The sequence below is a fragment of the Pagrus pagrus genome, assembly GCF_965226575.1.
Source record: "Pagrus pagrus genome assembly, chromosome: 18".
Taxonomy (NCBI): domain Eukaryota; kingdom Metazoa; phylum Chordata; class Actinopteri; order Spariformes; family Sparidae; genus Pagrus; species Pagrus pagrus.
This window is the reverse complement of record NC_140202.1, coordinates 28944522-28967278: the sequence shown is the minus strand read 5'-3', so window position 1 is coordinate 28967278 and position 22757 is coordinate 28944522. Positions and strand designations below refer to the sequence as shown.

General features: G+C 48.1%; 3 protein-coding genes across 3 annotated transcripts in view; 1 reads left to right on the top strand and 2 right to left on the bottom strand.

Annotated features, from left to right (window-relative positions):
- The first annotated feature begins 416 nt into the window (after positions 1–416).
- jmjd7 (jumonji domain containing 7) lies at positions 417–15115 on the top strand. The gene is made up of 9 exons (XM_084382012.1): positions 417–644; positions 872–1025; positions 1425–1563; positions 1731–1848; positions 13421–13477; positions 14277–14372; positions 14466–14542; positions 14624–14783; positions 14895–15115. The coding sequence occupies exons 1-9, from the start codon at positions 596–598 to the stop codon at positions 14984–14986; spliced, it is 942 nt and encodes a 313-aa protein (XP_084238138.1). The 5' UTR covers positions 417–595; the 3' UTR covers positions 14987–15115.
- On the bottom strand, positions 2210–12874 carry LOC311274367 (uncharacterized protein). Its single transcript, XM_084382000.1, has 13 exons — positions 12051–12874; positions 11276–11478; positions 10934–11201; positions 10655–10732; positions 10413–10574; positions 10037–10183; positions 9717–9947; positions 9257–9394; positions 8920–9184; positions 3703–3996; positions 3143–3370; positions 2829–2960; positions 2210–2721 (listed from the first exon to the last, which is right to left on the bottom strand). The coding sequence occupies exons 1-13, from the start codon at positions 12570–12572 to the stop codon at positions 2363–2365; spliced, it is 3027 nt and encodes a 1008-aa protein (XP_084238126.1). The 5' UTR covers positions 12573–12874; the 3' UTR covers positions 2210–2362.
- A 207-nt stretch (positions 15116–15322) lies between the features above and the next one.
- Positions 15323–22757, bottom strand: part of fbxo34 (F-box protein 34) — a 12568-nt gene continuing 5133 nt past the window's right edge. The window contains exons 2-3 of the mRNA XM_084382007.1: positions 20372–20549; positions 15323–18200 (exon numbers count right to left, since the gene is read on the bottom strand). Coding sequence (XP_084238133.1) covers positions 16193–18193 — 2001 coding nt within the window. The 5' untranslated portion in view covers positions 18194–18200; positions 20372–20549 and the 3' untranslated portion in view covers positions 15323–16192. The remainder of the gene's footprint in view (positions 18201–20371; positions 20550–22757) is intronic.

Sequence of the window (22757 nt, the reverse complement as noted above, 5' to 3'; positions counted from 1 at the left end):
GAAGCGTTCATCTCTTTAATGTCACAGCTGCTGTAATCTGTAATAAAATAAATCATTATTATGTACTTAGTTACATTTTGTGTAAACAATCTGAACCTGTAAAGTAACTAAAGCTTTAAATTAAATTAAATTAAATGAAGAAGTGAAATATTTTCCTCTGGTGTCGTGGAGAAGTACAATGTTGCACTAAATGGAAATACTCCAGTAAAGTACAAGTACCTCAGTACAATACTTGAGTACATGTACTCAGTTACACCACCAGTGAAAGTACAATGATCACAAACATACTGGGTCAGACCACATTATTATTATTATTATCATGATCATCATTGACTCAGTCCTGTGTGGCTGCAGTTCAGCCTCCCTCCTGCAGGGGGAGACCTGCTCACCTCAAACACTGCAGGAAAGGAGCGCTGCGCATGCGCACAGGGTGTAAACAGAGCAGCATGGCACCGTGAAGCTGCAGAAGACTGACAGCTGATAGTTAAATGATTATTGATGATCTGTTGACTCATATCTGATCACATGTATGATCACGTCTGTGTGACGCAGTTCCGGTTGAAGATCGAGCCGTGTGTGATGAAGAAGACACAAAATGGAGGACGTGAAGAAACGACTGGCTGAGTTTTCACTGGAGGCTCACGGTGAGGAGTAACGTAACTCCTACGAGTAACGTTACTAACAGTACTACTGATAATAATACTGTTACTGTTGATATGATTACTACTTCTTTTACTGATATTACTGCTAGTGATACTCAAACTACTACAGTTACTACTTAAAGTTGCTCACACTGATACAAACTGGTAGTTCTGGTTCAGTGCTGACTCAACTGATCAATCGGAGTGATTGGTTATTGATCACCTTTCAGATTTGTATCTGAACCAATCAGTGCCGTACCTGGAGGAGCCACCTGACCCACTGCAGTTCTACCGCGACTGGATTGGTCCAAACAAGCCCTGTATCATCAGGAACGCCTTCAGCCATTGGCCGGCTCTGTCCAGGTGGAGCCCGGAGTACCTGAGGTGAGGAAGCCCCGCCCACACACACCTGTACTCTTCAGCCGTTTCTCAATATGCGTTCTTCTCTGTACTTCTGTTCTTGTGGACTTGAGAAATGTCATCAACGCCGGACCAAGTTCTGTTCCAATTCAGAGTTCGCATCTGGCCAAGTACGGTCGAATACCCCGGATGTGTTCTTGCCCCGCCCATTTCATCGAGGATGCATCGGTGGAGACTTGTGTGGACTTTGGGAAGTTACGTATCCCAGAATGCATTTCGTGATACAGTAGCAATGGCCGAGGAGCGGAGCGGACCGTCCTCCCGTCCCCCGGGAGTTCACAAGTTCGAACTTGCCGTACTGGGTATTGAGAAACGGCTTTCTTCTTCTGTGGTCAGGTGTATCTGATCATTTCCTGTGTGCAGGGAGAAGGTGGGGTCAAAGGTCATCAGCGTGGCAGTGACTCCTAACGGCTACGCCGACGCCGTCAGCGGCGATCGTTTCGTGATGCCTGAAGAGAGACGGATGAGTTTCTCTGCTGTGCTCGACATCATCGAGGGGAAGGTGAGGAGGAGCAGCGCAGTACTACTGAGTACACACAGGATCCTGACACGGAGTACTGATGATGATACTTTGACTACATGAAGTTAATATTTGTGTACTTTTACTGCTGATACACACCAGTCCACCATCTGCGTGTGTGTGTGTGTGTGTGTGTGTGTGTGCTGCAGGTGGAGTCGGGTGGAGGAGTGTTTTACGTTCAGAAGCAGTGCTCTAACCTGACGGAGGAGCTCCCGGAGCTCACAGACGACGTGGAGCCTCACGTCTCCTGGATGAGCGACGCGCTCGGTGAGTTGAGCCTACTGAGCGTGCTCAGAACGGACACCTGTCACACCTGGAGACGACTCGAGGTTCACAGGGTCTCTGCACTGTCCACAGAGCTGCAACTGTTTAATATTCAGTTCTCACATTTAGTGTTTCTGCAGCGTCTCAAACATCTACATGACTCTGAAAGTCTTTAAGTTCTGCTGATCTGTTCGGATCAGTAATAATAAAGTCAGTGTTAGTTTCAGCTCGTTACAATATAAAGACAGTATTTCACACCTGACTCAGAACTTTTGATTGGCTCTTCAGTTCAGGATGTCAGAAAACAGGAAGTGAAAAACTAAACTTTAAATATTTACAACAAAACAAAAGACGACTCAGCAGCTTCCTGTTCTTCAGCTGTAACTGTCTTTTATTCATTTACAAAATTATCAACAGAACGACATCATGGCAGAAGTTTTATTTTTCACTGTCCACAAAAGATTTGATATAAAACCTGCATCAGAAACACACGATCGATCCAGCTGACGTCAAGCTGTCACGTGAGGACGCCGTCTGTCCTCTGGTCCAGCTCCTCCCTCAGCCTCCTCATGCAGTGGCCCATCCTCTCCGGCTCTCTGACTCTCTGTTGGTACCTGAAGCTGTTGAAGCCGTCGTGTTTCCTTCCTGGTTTGGACCTGAACAGCTCGTCTGTTTGAAACTCCTGGACGAACCTGGACACGTCTTCTGTCCTCCTGCAGGACGAGGACGTTACTCTGGACAGGTATGAGGACAGGTTCAGAGGGTTTCCTCCTGTGAAGAAGAGTCTGTCCAGGTGTCTGGCCTGAGCTCCGGCCAGGTGAGCGCTCTGCTCCACCTGCTGTGGCGTGAAGCTGCCTTTACCGAACTCGATCACACCTGAGACAGGACAGGAAGTCAACGTTAGGGACACAACGCTGAGACACCAGGACAGGAAGTCGACATTAGGGACGAAGGAGGAGGCGAAGAAGAAGAAGAGATTCAACCTTTGAACTCGTTGATGAGGAGCTCTGTCAGGAGATCCTGGCTGATGTTTCCTCCAGATGTTCCCTGAAGGTTTAGCACTCGGTTCCACTTCATGTCCTGTCTGACCCGCTCCGGGTAGAACCCCTCAATCCCTGTAAACACACAGTAACCATGACAACATGAGACTGAAGATGATTAGCTGGCAGCAGAGCTAACACTCGTTAGCACCATCAGAGACTTGTGTTAAAGCCTCCATCAGCTAACTTTACAAACTCCAGAGTGCAGTGGGCGGGGCTTGTTAAATCTGCCCAATCAGCCGTGTCTCTGACTCTACCTGTGATCATCTGATGGCCGCTGTTGAAGAGCTGCAGGTGTTTTCTGGTCCACAGCAGGACCAGGTCCATCCTCCAGAAATCCGTCATGGCGTCTCCGTCTCCCTCCTGGATGGCGTCCCGTCTGGCCAGGTGGTACAGCCCCTCCCACACCACAGCCCTTGTGTAGTTAAACAGGAAGTCCTCGCCGTCAGCCGCCATGGGGCAGGACTCTGAGCAGAACCATGGAGCTGGAACAGACCAGAAACATCGACTCAGGATCAGAATCTTATTATTATTATTATTATCAGTGTGTCCATCACTGAGACAGACAGACGCCATGTTTTAACACAAAGACAGAAAGAAGTTCATGTAGAACGTTTGCTGAATTTACAAGAAGGAACAAATAATGAAGAATTAGTCAGAGACAGAGTTTCACTAAGTTTATAAAGTTTGTTTTAACGCAACAACTCTTAAAAGCCCCCTGTCGTCCTTAAATCAGGTGATTTGTTAATGGAGTCTGGTGCTGTTGTTATATGTATATGTTATATATGTAGGTTATATGAGGTGAGTGGTGACTCACTGCTCTGGGCTCTGCTCTGCTCGGCTGCTGTCAGACAGTCTCGGTGGTACCACTCGTGTCTTCTGCAGTCCTCCATCCGTCCACACTGGACCATCTGCCCCCCCCTCTGCTCCTTACAGTGACAGTACACGTAGGTTCCGTCCGCGCCGCAGGCCGGACTGCAGAACCAGTCTGAACCACCACGGTCCTCCTCAGGAGGGTCTGACTGGGTCTGAGCCCGAGCACAGGAAGCATGGAACCAGATACCTGGACACAGGTTACTGCAGCACCGCACCAGCTGCTCACCTGGCTTATCTGCAGGTGGACAGACAGACAGACAGGTCAGAGACAGAGAGACGGTTCTGTTTATAGTAGAATCATCTCTTCTGAACGCTTCTGTCCATTAAAGGAATAGTTCACTCTAGAACGAAATTCAGTCATTATCGACTCACCCTCATGCTGATGAGAAGTCCGGTGTAGTTTTTTATTCCTCAAAGTGCAGCTGGAGACCCGCGGGGGTTCCCTCCTGCAGCAATAATCCATATAGCGCGTGTCAATGGTGCCCGCAGGGTTTAAAATTGGCACCCGCCACTCGCCAAATGCGTGTGAAAAATATGTTCTGGCGAGTAAAATAAATAGGTCACACGCCTGAAATATGCTGAAATATGCCGACTTTGCTATATAACTTTCAACATAAATGCCAAACAGTAAAACGGGGATCCTGCGCCAATTCTCCACAACTGCCTCTGTGTGAAAGTTTCAGATGCGGCGAGGGGTGAAATTTAGAGGGTAGAGGTAGAGCCAGAGGTAGAGTCAGAGGTAGAGTCAGAGCCAGAGGTAGAGCCAGAGGTAGTATCAGAGGTAGAGCCAGAGGTAGAGTCAGAGGTAGAGTCAGAGGCAGAGTCAGAGGCAGAGTCAGAGGTAGAGGTAGAGTCAGAGGTAGAGTCAGAGGTAGAGTCAGAGGCAGAGTCAGAGTCAGAGGTAGTATCAGAGGTAGAGTCAGAGGTAGTATCAGAGGTAGAGTCAGAGGTAGTATCAGAGGTAGAGTCAGAGGTAGAGTCAGAGGTAGAGTCAGAGGTAGAGTCAGGGGTAGTATCAGAGGTAGTGTCAGAGGTAGTATCAGAGGTAGAGTCAGAGGTAGAGTCAGAGGTAGAGCCAGAGGTAGAGTCAGAGGTAGAGTCAGGGGTAGTATCAGAGGTAGTGTCAGAGGTAGTGTCAGAGGTAGAGTCAGAGGCAGAGTCAGAGTCAGAGGTAGTATCAGAGGTAGTATCAGAGGTAGAGTCAGAGGTAGTGTCAGAGGTAGAGTCAGAGGCAGAGTCAGAGGTAGAGGTAGAGTCAGAGGTAGAGTCAGAGGTAGAGTCAGAGGTAGAGTCAGAGGCAGAGTCAGAGTCAGAGGTAGTATCAGAGGTAGAGTCAGAGGTAGTATCAGAGGTAGAGTCAGAGGTAGAGTCAGAGGTAGTATCAGAGGTAGTATCAGAGGTAGAGTCAGAGGTAGAGTCAGAGGTAGTGTCAGAGGTAGTATCAGAGGTAGAGTCAGAGGTAGTATCAGAGGTAGAGTCAGAGGTAGAGTCAGAGGTAGAGTCAGAGGTAGAGTCAGAGGTAGAGTCAGAGGTAGAGTCAGGGGTAGTATCAGAGGTAGAGTCAGAGGTAGAGTCAGAGTCAGAGGTAGTATCAGAGGTAGAGTCAGAGGTAGAGTCAGGGGTAGTATCAGAGGTAGAGTCAGAGGTAGAGTCAGAGGTAGAGTCAGAGGTAGAGTCAGAGTCAGAGGTAGAGTCAGAGGTAGAGTCAGAGGTAGAGTCAGAGGTAGAGTCAGAGGTAGAGTCAGGGGTAGTATCAGAGGTAGAGTCAGGGGTAGAGTCAGAGTCAGAGGTAGAGTCAGAGGTAGAGTCAGAGGTAGTATCAGAGGTAGAGTCAGGGGTAGAGTCAGAGTCAGAGGTAGAGTCAGAGGTAGAGTCAGAGGTAGAGTCAGAGTCAGAGGTAGAGTCAGAGGTAGAGTCAGAGGTAGTATCAGAGGTAGAGTCAGGGGTAGAGTCAGAGTCAGAGGTAGAGTCAGAGGTAGTATCAGAGGTAGAGTCAGGGGTAGAGTCAGAGTCAGAGGTAGAGTCAGAGGTAGTATCAGAGGTAGAGTCAGGGGTAGAGTCAGAGTCAGAGGTAGAGTCAGAGGTAGAGTCAGGGGTAGTATCAGAGGTAGAGTCAGGGGTAGAGTCAGAGTCAGAGGTAGAGTCAGAGGTAGAGTCAGAGGTAGTATCAGAGGTAGAGTCAGAGGTAGAGTCAGAGGTAGAGTCAGAGTCAGAGGCAGAGTCAGAGGCAGAGTCAGAGGTAGAGTCAGAGGTAGTATCAGAGGTAGAGTCAGAGGCAGAGTCAGAGGCAGAGTCAGAGGTAGTATCAGAGGTAGAGTCAGAGGTAGAGTCAGAGGTAGAGTCAGAGTCAGAGGCAGAGTCAGAGGCAGAGTCAGAGGTAGAGTCAGAGGTAGTATCAGAGGTAGAGTCAGAGGCAGAGTCAGAGGCAGAGTCAGAGGTAGTATCAGAGGTAGAGTCAGAGGCAGAGTCAGAGGCAGAGTCAGAGGTAGTATCAGAGGTAGAGTCAGAGGCAGAGGTAGTGTCAGAGGCAGAGTCAGAGGTAGTATCAGAGGTAGAGTCAGAGGCAGAGGTAGTGTCAGAGGTAGAGTCAGAGGCAGAGTCAGAGGTAGTATCAGAGGTAGAGTCAGAGGTAGTATCAGAGGTAGAGTCAGAGGTAGAGTCAGAGGTAGAGTCAGAGGTAGAGTCAGAGGCAGAGTCAGAGGTAGTATCAGAGGTAGTATCAGAGGTAGTATCAGAGGTAGAGGCAGAGTCAGAGGTAGAGTCAGAGGCAGAGTCAGAGGCAGAGTCAGAGGCAGAGTCAGAGGTAGTATCAGAGGTAGTATCAGAGGCAGAGTCAGAGGCAGAGTCAGAGGTAGTATCAGAGGTAGTATCAGAGGTAGAGTCAGAGGTAGAGTCAGAGTCAGAGGTAGAGGTAGAGTCAGAGGTAGTGTCAGAGGTAGTGTCAGAGGTAGTATCAGAGGTAGAGTCAGAGGTAGTATCAAAGGTAGAGTCAGAGGTAGAGTCAGAGGTAGAGTCAGAGGCAGAGTCAGAGGTAGAGTCAGAGGTAGAGTCAGAGGCAGAGTCAGAGGTAGTATCAGAGGTAGTATCAGAGGTAGAGTCAGAGGTAGAGTCAGAGGTAGAGTCAGAGGCAGAGTCAGAGGTAGAGGTAGAGTCAGAGTCAGAGGTAGTATCAGAGGTAGTATCAGAGGTAGAGTCAGAGGTAGAGTCAGAGGTAGTGTCAGAGGTAGAGTCAGAGGTAGTATCAGAGGTAGAGTCAGAGGTAGAGTCAGAGGTAGAGTCAGAGGCAGAGTCAGAGGTAGAGGTAGAGTCAGAGGCAGAGGTAGAGTCAGAGGTAGAGTCAGAGGTAGAGGTAGTGTCAGAGGTAGTGTCAGAGGTAGAGTCAGAGGTAGAGTCAGAGGCAGAGTCAGAGCCAGAGGTAGTGTCAGAGGTAGAGTCAGAGGTAGAGGTAGTGTCAGAGGTAGTGTCAGAGGTAGAGTCAGAGGTAGAGTCAGAGGCAGAGTCAGAGCCAGAGGTAGTGTCAGAGGTAGTGTCAGAGGTAGAGTCAGAGGCAGAGTCAGAGGTAGAGTCAGAGGTAGTATCAGAGTGTCAGAGGTAGAGTCAGAGGTAGTGTCAGAGGTAGAGTCAGAGGTAGTATCAGAGTGTCAGAGGTAGAGTCAGAGGTAGTATCAGAGGTAGAGCCAGAGGCAGAGTCAGAGGTAGTATCAGAGGTAGAGCCAGAGGTAGAGTCAGAGGTAGAGTCAGAGGTAGTATCAGAGGTAGTATCAGAGGTAGTATCAGAGGTAGAGTCAGAGGTAGAGTCAGAGGTAGAGCCAGAGGACGGATAAGCCGGCGGTGCGAAGCGAGGGCGTGTCGGTCTGATGGTGTTCACTGTCTGATAACTGTACAGGTCCTTTGCTCAACAAAATACAGAGCAATGTCCCACAAAGCAATGTTACAGGACCAAACAACAATACCGTAGTAACTGGTCGTGTCTTTGGCAACTTATGTGAGGAAAAAAATACCACCGTTATATGTGGAGAAGTGTTGGTCCATCTGTCGGTCCTACCAACTCTTCGTCACATTTCTGCCCGAAAAACAGTGTCTGTCCCCGGCAAAAGACTTTAACTCACCACCTGTCGAGGTGAAAAAAACCACCACGACGGTCAGCCCTCCACCGAGACTTCAGTGAACTTTCCCCCTGAAAACAGCCTCCCTCCCCGCTAGGGAAAGAGTCAGACAGCGTCCCGTTTACTGATGGCGATTATTTAATTATGTAATTTAGAACAAAAAACGTAACTTTGTCACTTTCCAGGATGTTTGGTGGGTCAGGATCTCATCACAACACATTATAACAGCATCCATATGATTATAAACAGTCAGCAGGTACATGTTTAGATTAACAGGTGGACACCGGGGAAACGCATTGAAAAAAACACGTCGTCATCATGACGTGTACCATCACGCCTCTTTTGGATCCACAGCGCCGGCTTTCTGTGTGAATTACACTCTGGTTCGTCTTTCACGCCGGAGCTGCTCGGCTCTGTGTGAAAAACCAACGGCGGAGAATTGGCGAACCGCCATGTCAAAACATATTTTGGACGGTAAAATTTCAAACCAAAAATCTAATTTTCTACCCTGGGGGCCCGAGACGAAAAGGTCCATAAAACTACACAAAAAACATTGTAATATTCCTCCATACTGCTCGTCCGCTGCAACCCAAGTGTCCTGAAGTGGCAGTCACTATGCTATATCTGCCTGGAGGCACACGAGTCTCCCTCACAGCGTTTGCACTACAGAAGTCGCGCCAAACAAGATGAACGAGACTCGCGATAGATACACACCGGTATTTACATCCTGCTGTGAGCGACACGAGAGCACGGCCATGGACAAGGACGAAGTCAGCTTCTCCCCCAGTTGGATGTAAAACAAAATTTTTTGTTATTTTCTTTGTCACTCAAAGCTTGACTCTTTTTTCAAATGTGCCGGTAAATTAATATAAAAAGATGGTTCGAGTGTGTTCCTTTCCTGGATGCTTCAATCAAATGAAGCGTGCGTTCAGGAGATCCGTGACTTTCCACAAACTACCAGTTCAGGACCCTGAAAGACTACAGATCTCGTTGATCGTTGACTGAATTTCGTTCTAGAGTGAACTATTCCTTTAACGCCTCACCTGCCTCACCTTCTCTGCAGTAACAGAAGGGGAAGATCTTCTTCTTCTTCTCCTCTCCGTCACACTGACTTGCAGCAGCAGCAACAGCAGCAGCAGTGTTGATGTCCTCCTGAGGTGGAGCCATCCACACCAGATCCACCAGCCTGTGAGCCAGATCACTGAGCCAGTCCACTTGAGCCGACACCTGAGACGGGTAACCTGACGGTCTCTGGTCCACCGAGTCCAGACCGCAGTCCGTCACAGCGAACAGAGTCACATACGCCGTCGTCACAAACTGAGGGAGTGAATATTCATCAGGTTAAAGATGTCTGACTGATGACTGACTGTAGAAGGAGCGGCGTCTCACCGTGATGAAGTCCCACAGGTTCAGGAAGTAGTCTTTGGCCATGTTGTTGAACGTCTTGAAGTGAAACAGTGAGACGATGTGATGAAGAGTTCCTCGAGCGTTCTCACTCTTCTCACTGAGGAGCATCTTCATCATGTCCTGCAGAGAGTTATCAAGAGCAAGAGAAAGTTTTTACTGTGTATTTTTATTTTGTGGAGCAGCTGGAGGACTTTTATTTTGTGGAGCAGCTAGAGGACTTTTATTTTGTGGAGCAGCTGGAGGACTTTTATTTTGTGGAGCAGCTGGAGGACTTTTATTTTGTGGAGCAGCTGGAGGACTTTTATTTTGTGGAGCAGCTGGAGGACTTTTATTTTGTGGAGCAGCTGGAGGACTTTTATTTTGTGGAGCAGCTGGAGGACTTTTATTTTGTAGAGCAGCTCGTTCATCGTTTGTAGTTTTAGAGATATAAAGTTTTTCTCACCTCGTGAAACAGGTGTTCCTTCTGAAACTCTGGCGGTGCCTCTATGAGTCCATCGTACCTCAGGTCCAGGTTCTGGTTCTGGTGGTTCTGGGTCATGTCAGTCCCGAGGACGTCTCCACAGCTCAGGATGTGGTACGGCGTCCCGGAGACAACGGGGATGTAGTCCTTCAGGCCGAGCGCTGCGCTCACTGACGCCTCGCTGCTGTCTGGTGTCACTGCACCCAGACTCACCTGTGTGGAAACAAGTGGACCACTCAGAATGTTCAGTGGAAACATAGTTCAGTGTGACATCAAAAATACCTGAGCAGGTAGACACTCACAGTGGTGCTCTCCTCCTTCATCAGGTGTGAGTACCTGTGAGGAACGTGTCTCACCACTCGTCCTCTCGGTCCTTTCAGAGCCGGCAGGTTGTCGGCGATGATTCGCATCACTAACGTTTTCATTCGCTGTCGCAGCGACTCGTACGTCTGAGAGACAGAGAGATTAAGATGATGTTACCACGGTGATGGGGTTACTGTGGTGATGATGATGTTACCGTGGTGATGAGACGTTTAAAGGACCAGTCCCACTGGTTTGACATGTTTTGTCCTCAGTGAGACTCACTGAACGAATCAAACTAAATGAAATCAAACTCTAAGTTGTGAGTTGAGATGATTTGTTAAACTCAGGCATGTTTTCTGTAAAGCGTGACTTCACCTGTCTGGTCGGCAGGATGCTGTAAGGAGACACTTCCACTGCTTTTATCTTCGGTCCGTGCAGGTAACGGAAGTTAATCCGGTTTTGATGAGCGAAGCGAAACGCCCACGTCACAAAGGTGTACCCTCGATCTGTGGAGTCGGACCTGGACGCTGACGGCACCTGCAGCACACAGACGGTTTCTTCGTTAAACAGAACAAATTCTTTACGTCTAAAGTTGTTTTATGTCACAAATGTTTTACCCGGACTTTCCCCCAGGAGAAGGTGAACGCCAACGCCTTCTTTGAGTCCTCGCTGCAGTACTGAGTCTTTCTGGTCGTCTGAAAACAAAGAAGACGTCAGGTTTACAGCTCTGCTCTCGTCTGTTTCCAGCGAGTTCATTTAGAAATAGTTGTTTTGATGGAAAACACTGCGAGCAACATGAAAACAAGATTAAATTAGAAACCCCATCAGTCCTGTAATGAAGTGCATCAACAGACGTTCACTCAAAGTAACTTCAAGAAGAAGATTTGTCTCCTGACCTGGATCTCGTCCCTCCACTGCTTCACCTGTCTCTCGTGCTCCTCAGCGAGCCTCTTGGCGTGGATCCTGGCGGTGGTTTTGGACTGAGAGATGCCGAGGCTGTTGGTGACGGTGAAGAGTTTGATGGGACAGCGGTGTCGCAGCATCTCCACGCTGAAGGCCGTCTGGAGGAAACAGGCTCTGAGCGAGCTGGTGTACAGAGACACGGACAGGACGAGGCTGATCCTCCGGTCCAGCAGCTGTTTCACCTCCTCATCCGTCATCCGCCTCCAACAGAAAAACACTCAGTTACACTTCATCCTAACGGTCAAGAACATCAGAACCAGGTCCATCTCACCCACCGTGGTTTATTCCCTGGGCTGTAGTTGACGATCTGTTTCTGGATCTTCTTAGCAGGGGGGAACATGGATCTGAGGCAGGCCACAGTCAGAGGAGCCTTCTCCTCCGCCCAGGAAGTAGTCTTATCCCAGCTGAACGCCGACAGGTTCTCAGGGCTGAAGGTCTTCCTGTACGGCCCGTCCAGATCGTTCACCATCTCTTTACGCTGCAGACGAATATATTTAAATCTGCTTCACATGTCAAAAACAGTTGACCCAGAAACTGGATCCAGTCAGTAGCTCCTCCCCTCAGTGAGGATGGAAAGTCTGAAGTTTGTGAAACACAAAACATTTCTGGAGCTTCACTGTGACGACTCGTGTTCACGTGTTTCAGCACTCAGGATGTAACGCTTCCTCATAAACCTGCATTATTTTTTAAATTGGTGTTTTTGTGAATGAGGTTTGGTGAATACCACCAGCAGCTCTGGTTTGATGTGATTAAAGGAGCAGTCTGTAGTTTTATAATGAGAAGAGAAAGATGTTCACTGACTGAAACTAACTGAATAATCAAACTGACCTTAAAGAACAACACAATTTATACTGTTTTACTTCATGTTTCATATATTAATGGTTCATATATTAATGGTTTCTATAAGTATATAACTGTAATTATTGTTGCTTTGCAGTTTGTAAATTTGAATTTTGTCAATAAATATAAACTTCCTCCATATAAAACCAGTATTCTTGAATCGGTGTTTTTGTGAATGAGGTTTGGTGAGTATGGACAGCTCCGTCTCACCTCGCTGGAGATGATTCTTCCGCACACTTTGAGCAGAGCCTCCTTGAAGCCGTTCACCTGCAGCAGTCTGTTCAGCGCACAGCTGAACTTCCTCCTCCGCAGGTAACCGCACACCTGAGACATCGGCCCGCGGAGGTCGCGCCGGGCCGGCGGCGGCTCGGGCCGGGGGGAGGGCGCCGGGTCCTGGGAAGCGTAGTCATGTTCGTTCAGCGCTGATTTGAGTCTCTTCTTGAGCCTCTTCAGAGGAGGTGGTTCCGCCGGAACAGAGGGGGCAGGACGGGCAGCAGGAGCCGGGCGGGTCGGGGGGTTCGGGTCCACATAAACCCGCTTCTTCCCGCATTTCTTCGTTTTGTGATAAACGTCTCTCACACAGTCGAAACATAAAAACGCATCGTGCGGGTTAAGAAGCGGGAACAGTTTGTTGGCGCTCTTCAGGTCGAGCAGCGTCAACATGGACTTCCTCTTGTAGCCTTTGGTTTGTCTCTGGACCTCCCGGCCGCAGTGGCTGCAGCGGGGCTGCATGTCCGCGCAGCTCCCGGCGGGCTGCTCCGCCGACAGACGAGCTGCCCACTTTAACCTTTGAACTCTTCTTCTTCAAACAGACTGAGTGAACACGAACCCGCCGGACTAAAGTTCGGCCTGTCAGTGGCGGTTCAGGCGGCTTCAGGCGGATGTTCCCGTCTTATAAAGTTATTAAACTGAGTTAATGACGATGAGCAGCTGCAGCTTGTTTACCTCAGAGGAAAATCCAAGATGGCGCCTGATAGCAATGTGCTCAGTGCTGCCGCCGGCGGCCATGAGGGGAACTACAACAAACCAGATTCAAGAGTTTGTTTTAAAAGTTGTTAGATGTTTATGATTTATTTAAGCATCAAGTGTTTTATATATGATAAGTCTTAATTATACTTTAGTTTTCCCTTGTTTTATATTCAGTTAGTGGCCTTTTAACTGCTGCAGATAATAATACTAATTATTATACTAATAATACTACTAAATAATAATAACAAACATTTAAACAACTATTAGTAAGTATAGTTAAGTATATTAATATTAAGAGACTGTTTACTGAATACATTTTCATAGAGGATATTGCCTTGTGGCAGTGTTCTGTTTTCATTTGTTGTTTCTTAATATGTATTTTTATGCTATTGTCATTGTTTATTTCACAGATTTGTTAATTTCTATTTTTATTTGACCTCAGTTTTTATAAAATCCTGTTTAATCTCACACAGATGACAATGTTTCAAACTAATACAAGGATCATCATCACTATTATTATCATCATGATGACAAACATGAATTAATTCTCAATCGAAACTATTTTATTTACAATTCATGACCTTTAACATAATATATCATTTTTCTTTTAGGAAAGTTACCAGACGCTGTGAATCTTTGGCTCGGAGAGGCGAGTGCCGTGACCTCCAGTAAGACCTGAACACAACACGTCAAGGAGTGTGTTCAACTGTGGGAGTGTGTGTGTGTGTTCAACTGTGAGTGTGTTCAACTCTGTGTGTGTGTGTGTGTGTGTGTGTTCAACTGTGAGTGTGTTCAACTCTGTGTGTGTGTGTGTGTGTGTGTGTGTGTTCAACTGTGAGTGTGTTCAACTCTGTGTGTGTGTGTGTGTGTGTGTGTGTGTGTGTTCAACTCTGAGTGTGTTCAACTGTGTGTGTGTGTGTGTGTGTGTGTGTGTGTGTGTGTGTGTTCAACTGTGAGTGTGTTCAACTCTGTGTGTGTGTGTGTGTTCAACTGTGGGAGTGTGTGTGTGTGTGTTCAACTGTGAGTGTGTTCAACTCTGTGTGTGTGTGTGTGTGTGTGTGTGTGTGTTCAACTCTGAGTGTGTGTGTGTGTGTGTGTTCAACTCTGAGTGTGTTCAACTGTGTGTGTGTGTTCAACTCTGTGTTCAACTGTGTGTGTTCAACTGTGTGTTCAACTCTGTGTGTGTGTGTGTGTGTGTGTGTGTGTGTGTTCAACTGTGAGTGTGTTCAACTGTGTGTGTGAGTGTGTTCAACTGTGTGTGTGTGTAACTGTGTGTTCAACTCTGTGTGTGTGTGTGTGTGTTCAACTGTGTGTGTGTGTGTAACTGTGTGTGTTCAACTGTGTGTGTGTGTAACTGTGTGTTCAACTCTGTGTGTGTGTGTGTGTGTTCAACTGTGAGTGTGTTCAACTGTGTGTGTGTGTAACTGTGAGTGTGTTCAACTGTGTGTGTGTGTGTGTGTGTTTCAGTGCACAAAGATCACTATGAGAATCTGTACTGTGTGATTTCTGGAGAGAAGAACTTCATCCTGCTGCCGCCCACAGACCGACCCTTCATCCCCTACGGTAACCATGGCAACCACCCTCGATCCAGCACATCTTTAGCCCGTTGGTAACCATAGTAACCATCTGTCCTGTGTGTGTGTGCATGTGCCTCAGGTGAGTATCAGCCGGCTGTGTATCATCAGCGAGACGACGGTGAGTTTCGGGTTGTGGATCAGAGCGGCTCTGAGAAGGTGTGTTCAGGTGTCTGTGTGTAAATCTCAGTGCTCTCTGCTCTGTTTAAAACGCTGACCCCTCCTCCTGTGCCCCCTCAGGTCCCGTGGATCCCTCTAGACCCTCTGGACCCGGACCTGGAGCGTTACCCTCAGTACCGGAGAGCCCGGCCGCTCCGCTGCAGTGTGAAGGCCGGAGAGATGCTGTACCTGCCGTCACTGTGGTTCCACCACGTCCAGCAGTCGCACGGTTGCATCGCAGGTACACGCTGCACCTGAACGCACCACCAGAGTAAAACTGAAGCTGTGTTCAGAGACGTAAACATACAGAAACGTTCATCCAACTGTCTCCTGTGGGGTTTTCTCTCTGCAGTGAACTTCTGGTACGACATGGACTACGACATCAAGTACAACTACTTCCAGCTGCTGGAGACTCTGTCTGACATCACAGATGGGTCAACGTGACATCACAGATGGGTCAACGTGACATCACAGCCGCTGCATGATGTCATCGTGACCACAGAGCGGCTGGTTTAGTGTTTGTGTGTAAATTAATGAAGCAGCTGTGAAATAAAGTTTTGTTTAAAGACTGAAGTCAGAGGATAATAACAGGAGTGAGAAATTATTAATATTTATGTTAACGATCAATTATTAAGATTTGAGTTTCAGTGAAACTAAAATGGACGACGTTCTTCAAGAGTGAACTGAGGACAACACTGATATTCACCAGCAGACATTTTGTGAACACATGAATGAAATAAAAACACGAGCCGACTTGTTTTCAACCCAAACGAGAACCAATGAGAAAGAAGCACTTTATTAAAGCAAAAAATCTTGAACAGAAACAGCCGGCAGACAGAAAACCAACAAACCTTTAAAAAAAATCTCTCAAGGTCAAAGGCCATTTTTATTTTTTCTCCCCGATATTGTTTTTTCCCTCCACAGTCAGTTTTTTAATATTGCATCGTCTCCGAGACTCAAGGCCACGTTTCCTCTTTTCATTTCCACGACGTGTTGACGGTGATTATCACTCAGCGGCTGATTGGACAAACAGCTCATAAACTCTTTATGATTTATGTACAAATGTAAACACAAACAAGGTGCAGAGAAAGTTCATCGACTGTGGATTCACTCTCGCTCCACAGGTGGCGCCCTCTGAAGCTCCGCCCTCTCACAGGTAAACAGAACGGTTGTTGGTGAAGTTTCTGATTCACTGATGAGTCCAGAAAATGTCCGTAAACATTAAACAAAGATGACTTTAAATCACCTAATTAATTTCTGATGATCGACGAATCGATTGAGTGATCGATCGATTCAGCAGTGAAGTCTGACGAGCTGAGATGAAACCTAACAAGGAGGAGATGATTGAACACGTGGAGTCAGAAGAAGAAGAGTCCTGGTCGGGACACTTCCTCCCTCCAGCTGCTGCTCGTCACTAACGACAGACAGTTAACGAGCAGTGTTCACCGTGATGGCAGCTGTGAGGAGGCGTGTGAGCAGCAGGGGGCGCCGCAGTGCGAAGAGACAGCATGAAGCAACGCAGGTCAACGTTTACCTTCAGAACAACAGTGTTCATCTTTCTTCTTCTTTAAATTAAACTTGTTATCTGGTCGCGTTCGTCTTTAAAGAATTCTGTCCTGCTGCATCATGGGAGCAGCTGATTTCTGTGTCTCAGTTGTCATGGCGACTCCTCCTGTAGATGGGCACGTTAATGCTGTGGAACGCCGGCACCCAGCGGTTGTCGTGGAGACCCACGTTGCAGCCAGGCGCGTCCCTGTGGGCACCGTGGCAACACATCCAGTACCCAGGGCCGTACGGCAGCGCCTGGCAGTACGGCTTGTGGTGCCAGCGGCACAGCGACACGTCGCCGCGACCGTACCGCTTTTTGCACTGTTTGCAGGGGTCGTCACGGTAACGGGGGTCGGACACCCACAGCGAGTCAGCGGGCCGCACGCCGTACGTGTCGATGATGAACTTGAAGTAGTGGCAGCTGCACTTGAGCGCGGCGAGGCTCTGTGTGGGCAGCAGCAGGAAGATCTTTACCAGCAGGTGATGCGGCAGCACGGCGAGGTACGGCTGCGGCTCGAGCAGCTGCTGCAGACGCTGACGCATCTCCAGGAAGTCCTGCGACACCGACGCACGCCGGCCCACAGGCACAACGGCAAGCTCCTCCTCCTGACCTCTGTCAGCCCTCCTCCTCCTCCTCTTCTTCTCTGATTGGCTGACAGAATCAGAGCAAGCACGAGGGGGGCGGGGCTGAGGTGAGGCAGGCTCCAGGTCAAAGGTCATTCTGTGGTGAGGGGGGAGGGGCTCTGAGGGAGCAGGAGGCAGAGAAAGAAACAACAGGCCAGGCAGAGGCTCCGCCTCCTGAGACTGAGAGGGCGGGGCTTGTGTCTGACTCTTTCTGACAGTGTTCTGGGTCTCCAGAGCTCCGCCCCCCTCGGCATGCCGAGCCTGGACTGCAGCCTCACGTGAAGGGGGTGTGGCCAGGACAGGTGAGGGGGGCGTGGTCAGAGCTGAGACAGGTGTTTCTGAGCAGCTGGTTGGCTCCCTGCTCGCACTCTGAGCTCCTGGCAGTGATGATGATGATGTCGTTGATGATGTTGATGAAGGCTGGCAGGGGGCGGAGCCCTGGTCCGCTGAGGCGAGCAGGACTCGTCCCACCGACCTCCTCAGGCTGTTGCTCCTCGACAGATCTCCCTCCGTCTTCCTCCTCAGACACTCTGACTCCAGCTTAGCCACCATGTCTGACACCTTGACGCTCTCCGGCTCCTCCCCCCTGATCTCTGAGCCCTCCCTTACCTCGGGGGGCGGAGCTCTGGACAGCGTGATGGTGGTGGAGCTCCTCTGGAGGGTGAGCAGAGGTTTGGAGTCGGGCTGCTGCTCGCTGACTCTCTGCTCCAGGAACGCCACCATCTCCACCACCGACACCTTCTGCTCCTCCTCTGCCGGTGATGTCACGGCCTCGCCTCCACACTGCCTGTCACCCGACAGCTGATTTGAGTCTGGTTGCTGTGGAAACGGTTTTTGTGCATGTTGCTGTGCGTCCAGGACTCGGGTCCTCTGGTCCTGCTGGAGGTTTTGGTTGATTCCTGACCTGCGGCGCCGTTTGGCGCTGCTGTTTTCCCCCCAGCTTCCCTTCGCCTTCACAGCCCGTAACAGTCCCGACATGGCGCCGTGGTTAGTACACATCACCGGCATCCTGTCTCGACTGCCAGAGCCGCTGGTTGAGGTGCGTTCACTGTCCACTGCGCCCTCGGTCCGCCCCCCATCCGAAGCAAAGATGGCGATCTTCTCGCGGACATGTCCAGGCTTAATGACCGTCCATATGTCAAGCGGGGCGTCAGCGTCCTCTGTGGTGGTCTGGTACAGTCTGAGTGTGTCATTCTCATGACCCGCCGGAGGAGGGAGGAGCTGCAGGGCGGCGCTGGATGATGCCTTCACCCGGAATGATGCCACGCTGCTGCCGATGTTGTTATTGTTGTTCGTTGCATTGCTGCAGCGGAGCGTGTTGGTGGAGATGACACTGAACGGGAGGCGGCTGCTGCTGATGTTGCCATGGTTACTGCTGCAGGTCCTCACCAGCGCCCCCTGCTGGCTCACGTACAGGCTGCTCTGCTGAACTCCCACCGCATCCAAGCGCAACTCTGAGCGCACGAGCTTCGGATGCATGATGGTCCTGAGAGAGACAGAGAGAGAGAATACTGATAATTAGCAACTATTAGCATACTAACACGCTAAGCTATGTAAACATGATAAACATCACAGCTGCTGTCACTGAGATGTGTTCAGAACATCTGAGCTGATGATTCAGTTACACAGACGGTCGGACTCTGAGCTGGCAGGAAAATGGATCCGTCTTCACTCTGATCACTGATCTCTCGGCTCTGATCACTGATCTCTCGGCTCTGATCACTGATCTCTCGGCTCTGATCACTGATCTCTCGGCTCTGATCACTGATCTCTCGGCTATTCAGTGTCTCTACAGTCTGTTATTAAACTTCATGAACTTCAGTCGCAGCTCATCAAACTCTTCACAGACTGAATGATCCTCTGACTCTTCATGTAGCGCCACCATCAGGTCAACATGTTCATGTGTCCAATACAATCACATCAGCCTCAACTGGACTCAGCTAATGTTAGCATGCTAACGTGCCAAACTAAGATACGGTACGGTACACATTATATCTACTAATCATCAACACGTTAGCATTTAGCTCTCAGCCTGTTAGCAGAGCTGTTAGCATGTAGCATAGCTGTAGACCAGGTAGAACACCTGGTGTGACGTTGGCTATGAAAATAACTAAAACCATCCGAACTCAAAGTCCACTGACTCGTATCACGGCCTTCATCAGCAGACGGAGATGAAGGTCAAGATTATTTCATCTCATCATTTCTAATGTTTGCTAGTTTTGATTGACAGCTGTCTCGTCAAATCACAGTCTCCGTTTCTTTCAGTCCTTGTTTCCTTCCTCCTCACCTCCTTTTACTTTCAGTGTTTTCCTTCGACCACACGTTCAGATGTGCACAAACATTTTAAGTATAGGATGACATCATGATGAACACACACACACACACACACACACACACACACACACACACACACACACACACACACACACACAGTAGAGCAGCATTACATCAGTTGCTCTCAGTTCAGTTTTGACTCGCTCCACCGACACACCCAGCATAAACAGACCTGAGTGATGAAGGAGACCCTCCTCTTCATCCTCAGTCTCTCTACAGCTGGAGACGACCTTTTCTCATATAAAACACAGCTGACTGTTAGCTCGTAGCAGCTAGCTTCATGGCTCAGATGAGTGTTTGCGTACGAGCAGGTGTGGAGGAGCTCAGGTGCAGTGACAGACTGATATTAAATGATGAGATTAGATGTTTTCAGAGCAGCTCTGTGTGTGACCTCTGACCTCTCAGTGTTTTATATAAGAGTGTCTCTGGCTCTGATCAGCCTCTCTGACTTCAGGTTGCGTAATCCTAATTGTTGCCAGTCGCAGCGATGACGACTCGCCTGCAGCTCCACGTTCAGCTGAACACTGAAGCTGCTCACAACTCTCAAGACTTCACATTTCACACCAGAGCAGGAAAACATCTGCAGAAGGAAAACATCTGCACTGGTTTTCAGATGAGGAAGGAATTTTTTTTTTAAATCTTGTTTATCAGGAGAACAACTTTAGTTTCTCTTTACATCCTGTCTGCTTTATTAACAACAGATGAATTCATCTCTTAACTGTAACTCGAGTCTCAGCTGATGTTTTAATGGGTGTTAAAATATTTTACAGTAACTTCACTGGTGTTAAAAAGGTTTGTAAACATGAGGCGTCTGCTGGTCGACTGATCCACGACATGAAGCTGAAATATTCTCAGTTTGAATCTGGCTCCAGACTTCTGCACTGGAGCCCTTTCAAATTAAAAGAAATGTCACAAAAACACACTGACAAACAGAGCAGTCCAAACTCAGTATGTTTCAGAACACTGAAGTCTGCAACACTCTTGTTTTGCTTCAGTCAAGTGTTATGTATAAAGTATTATGCAGTTTTTATGTATGCAGTTGAGTCTGGGGGTTCATGGAGGGGAGACAGGCAGTGTGTGGTTGTGTAACAGTAATGACTCACTTTTCATACAGTTTTTATGGCGTTACATCATCAGTGATGTCATCCTACAAACTACAAACATCCACTGAAAGCGTTTTTCATTTCTAACATGTGAAGGAGAACTGAATGGTTTGTTTTTAATAACTCAACTACACGTGTTTAATGGAAACTTCAGGCTCATGTGTCACTGAAGCAGCCGGTGAGTAACTCCTCACACTTCACCTCTACATACTAGGCTCACCTCCAGACTGCGTGCTGATTGGCTGGTGGTGGGGGCGTGGTCCTGGTTTGAGTGACGGCTCCTCTGATCCTTCAGCTTCACATCTCTCAGACGTTCACTGTGACTCCTCCCAGACAGGAAACACAAACCAACAGAGTCTGACGTCTGGCTCCACCCCCTCAGGACGTGAACACACCGTCTGCAGGAAAACAAACACACACACACACACACACATTACTCACAAATATATAACTGGTTCAGATTCATTAGAAAACAAACAGACTGTCACAGACCAACATGATGAAGACAACTCTCCCTCATTGATTCACTCAGAACAGAAAACCATCAAACATCCTGTTGAGTCAGTTCAGGTGCTGATGGACACAAAGCAGGTGGAGCTGTTTAAACCAGTGCAGAGGGAAACGGACACAGAACTCGGGCCGAGCCGATTTACAAATGTTCAAACCGGTTTGACATGAAGCTAAATACCAAACCGGGCGGTAATACAGAATTTCAGCACCGCTCCCAAGAGGAACATTATGAGTGTAGCAGCACTACAGTCCATCAGGTCAACTGTGACCCGTCACAACGACTCAACTTTTCTACAGTTCAACATGAAAATAATAAATGAAATCAGACTTCAGCTCAGTGAAACTGGAGACAAGATGGCAGCAGTGACTGTTCAAGAAGACAAACAGTTTAACACAAATGTTTCTGATAATGTTTCACAGTAAAAGCCTTGGTAAGAAATGAAGTTCTAGAGGGCCTTTAATTTGAAACGATAAGGGAAGTGTTTTTGTAAACAGTTTCCCCCAGAATTCACACACCGTCCATTTCTGACAGAACGGACCAGAGCCGCGTCAGTCTGCACAGAACTATTAAAATAAACCAACGTAACTCACTAATAATTAAGGGTGATCGAAATTAATTCACAATCTCGAACTTCGAATTAAAAAACAGAATCGTCGATGCTGCCACGCCTCCACGTCACGTCCGGTCGGCTTGCCGAGGGGAAAACACACACGTGTTGAAGTGCTGCGAGTCAGCGTCCTCTAACGTAGCTGCTAGCTGAGCCAGCAGCTGTTAGCTGCAGCCAGTCAAACGACAGCATGGTGTTACACCATCCCTGCTCGGCTCCCGGACCGTGGTCGGGAAGCACAGGGGAGATGATTTCCTCCAGGGCCGAAGTTTGTGTTTACCTTCGGGGTGAACCCCCTTTCACCTGTTGAGCTGGTGGGGAAATAATACCAGGGAGCTCTGCTGTATCTGAGGAGCGTCGCCTTTATTCAGCCAGACTGCAGCCTGTGTTGAACACTTTACTGCTGCTGCTGCTGCTGCTGCTTTCTTCTCCTTCCTCTCCCATTCATTCACTGTCCACTCCCTCACTCTCGCTCGCCCACTCACACCTTACACACCTGTATATGTCCGACTGTTGGAAATAGTTTGTTAAGACACTTCACTGTTCAGAGACGACTGTGGACATGGCTGTTTTATTCTTGTGTTTGTTTGTTGTGAACTTGAATCATCTTCTGTGAAGAAGACTGCAGTTACACAGAGAAACTAGATGGCAGCTTATTTTGTTTAAGTTTCCAACTGACTGAAGATAGAAGTTATTGTTACATTATGTTGTTAATAAATGTTTCAAATTTGACAAATTTAACCCTAACCCATTGCGAACAAAGGTCAGATATTATATTGCATAAAAGTCTAGTCTAAAAATGGCAGCAACCTGTGCTTTAAAAAAAATAAATGTAAAAATCGAGAATCGAATCGAGGATTTGGAGAATCGTGACATCGCTACTAATAACTACAGGATTTAACTACGTAGCTACTCAACCACAGCAGAAATGACGACATAAACACAATCTGAGACATGATGCTTCTGAAACGCTCCCAGTGGAATCAAGCTAACGTAACGTTGCGCCAACCAATAACAGGTGGATCCTAACAAGACAGAAGCTCCACATGTGGAGCTAATCGGCTAATCCCGGCTCCTGCTAACGAGCAACTGCTAGTTCTCTGCACCTGATGCATGCTGGTTCTGATTGTCGCTCGTAGACCAGATCAGACCTGAGAAACTGGAAACCTAGCAACCTTAAGAAGAGCTTCAGTCAAAGGTCAAAGGTAAAAACATGAAGGAAACCGACATTTGTGTTAGTTTCATGTTTTAATGTGAGGTCACGGTCTGTTCATGATTTTATCTACAACACCTCAGACAGAAAACACTTTCTGCTGAAGCTGCAAACTTTAATTGTTTTAACACGTAAAACGACTAAAAACATGATCAAGTCTTCATCTGTAAAGTAACTAAAGCTGTCAGATGAATGTAGTGGAGTAGAAGTAGGAAGTTGCATAAGATGGAAATACTGCAGTAAAGTAAAAGTACCTCGGTACAGTGCGACACCAA

Coding starts and splice junctions, on each gene's coding strand:
- jmjd7 (XM_084382012.1), top strand. CDS start 596: ATGGAGGACGTGAAGAAACGACTGGCTGAGTTTTCACTGGAGGCTCAC. Junction 1,026..1,424: donor TGGAGCCCGGAGTACCTGAG/GTGAGGAAGCCC, acceptor TCCTGTGTGCAG/GGAGAAGGTGGGGTCAAAGG. Junction 1,564..1,730: donor TCGACATCATCGAGGGGAAG/GTGAGGAGGAGC, acceptor TGTGTGCTGCAG/GTGGAGTCGGGTGGAGGAGT.
- LOC311274367 (XM_084382000.1), bottom strand. CDS start 12,572: ATGCAGCCCCGCTGCAGCCACTGCGGCCGGGAGGTCCAGAGACAAACC. Junction 10,184..10,412: donor GCATCCTGCCGACCAGACAG/GTGAAGTCACGC, acceptor TCTGTCTCTCAG/ACGTACGAGTCGCTGCGACA. Junction 9,948..10,036: donor TGAAGGAGGAGAGCACCACT/GTGAGTGTCTAC, acceptor GTTTCCACACAG/GTGAGTCTGGGTGCAGTGAC.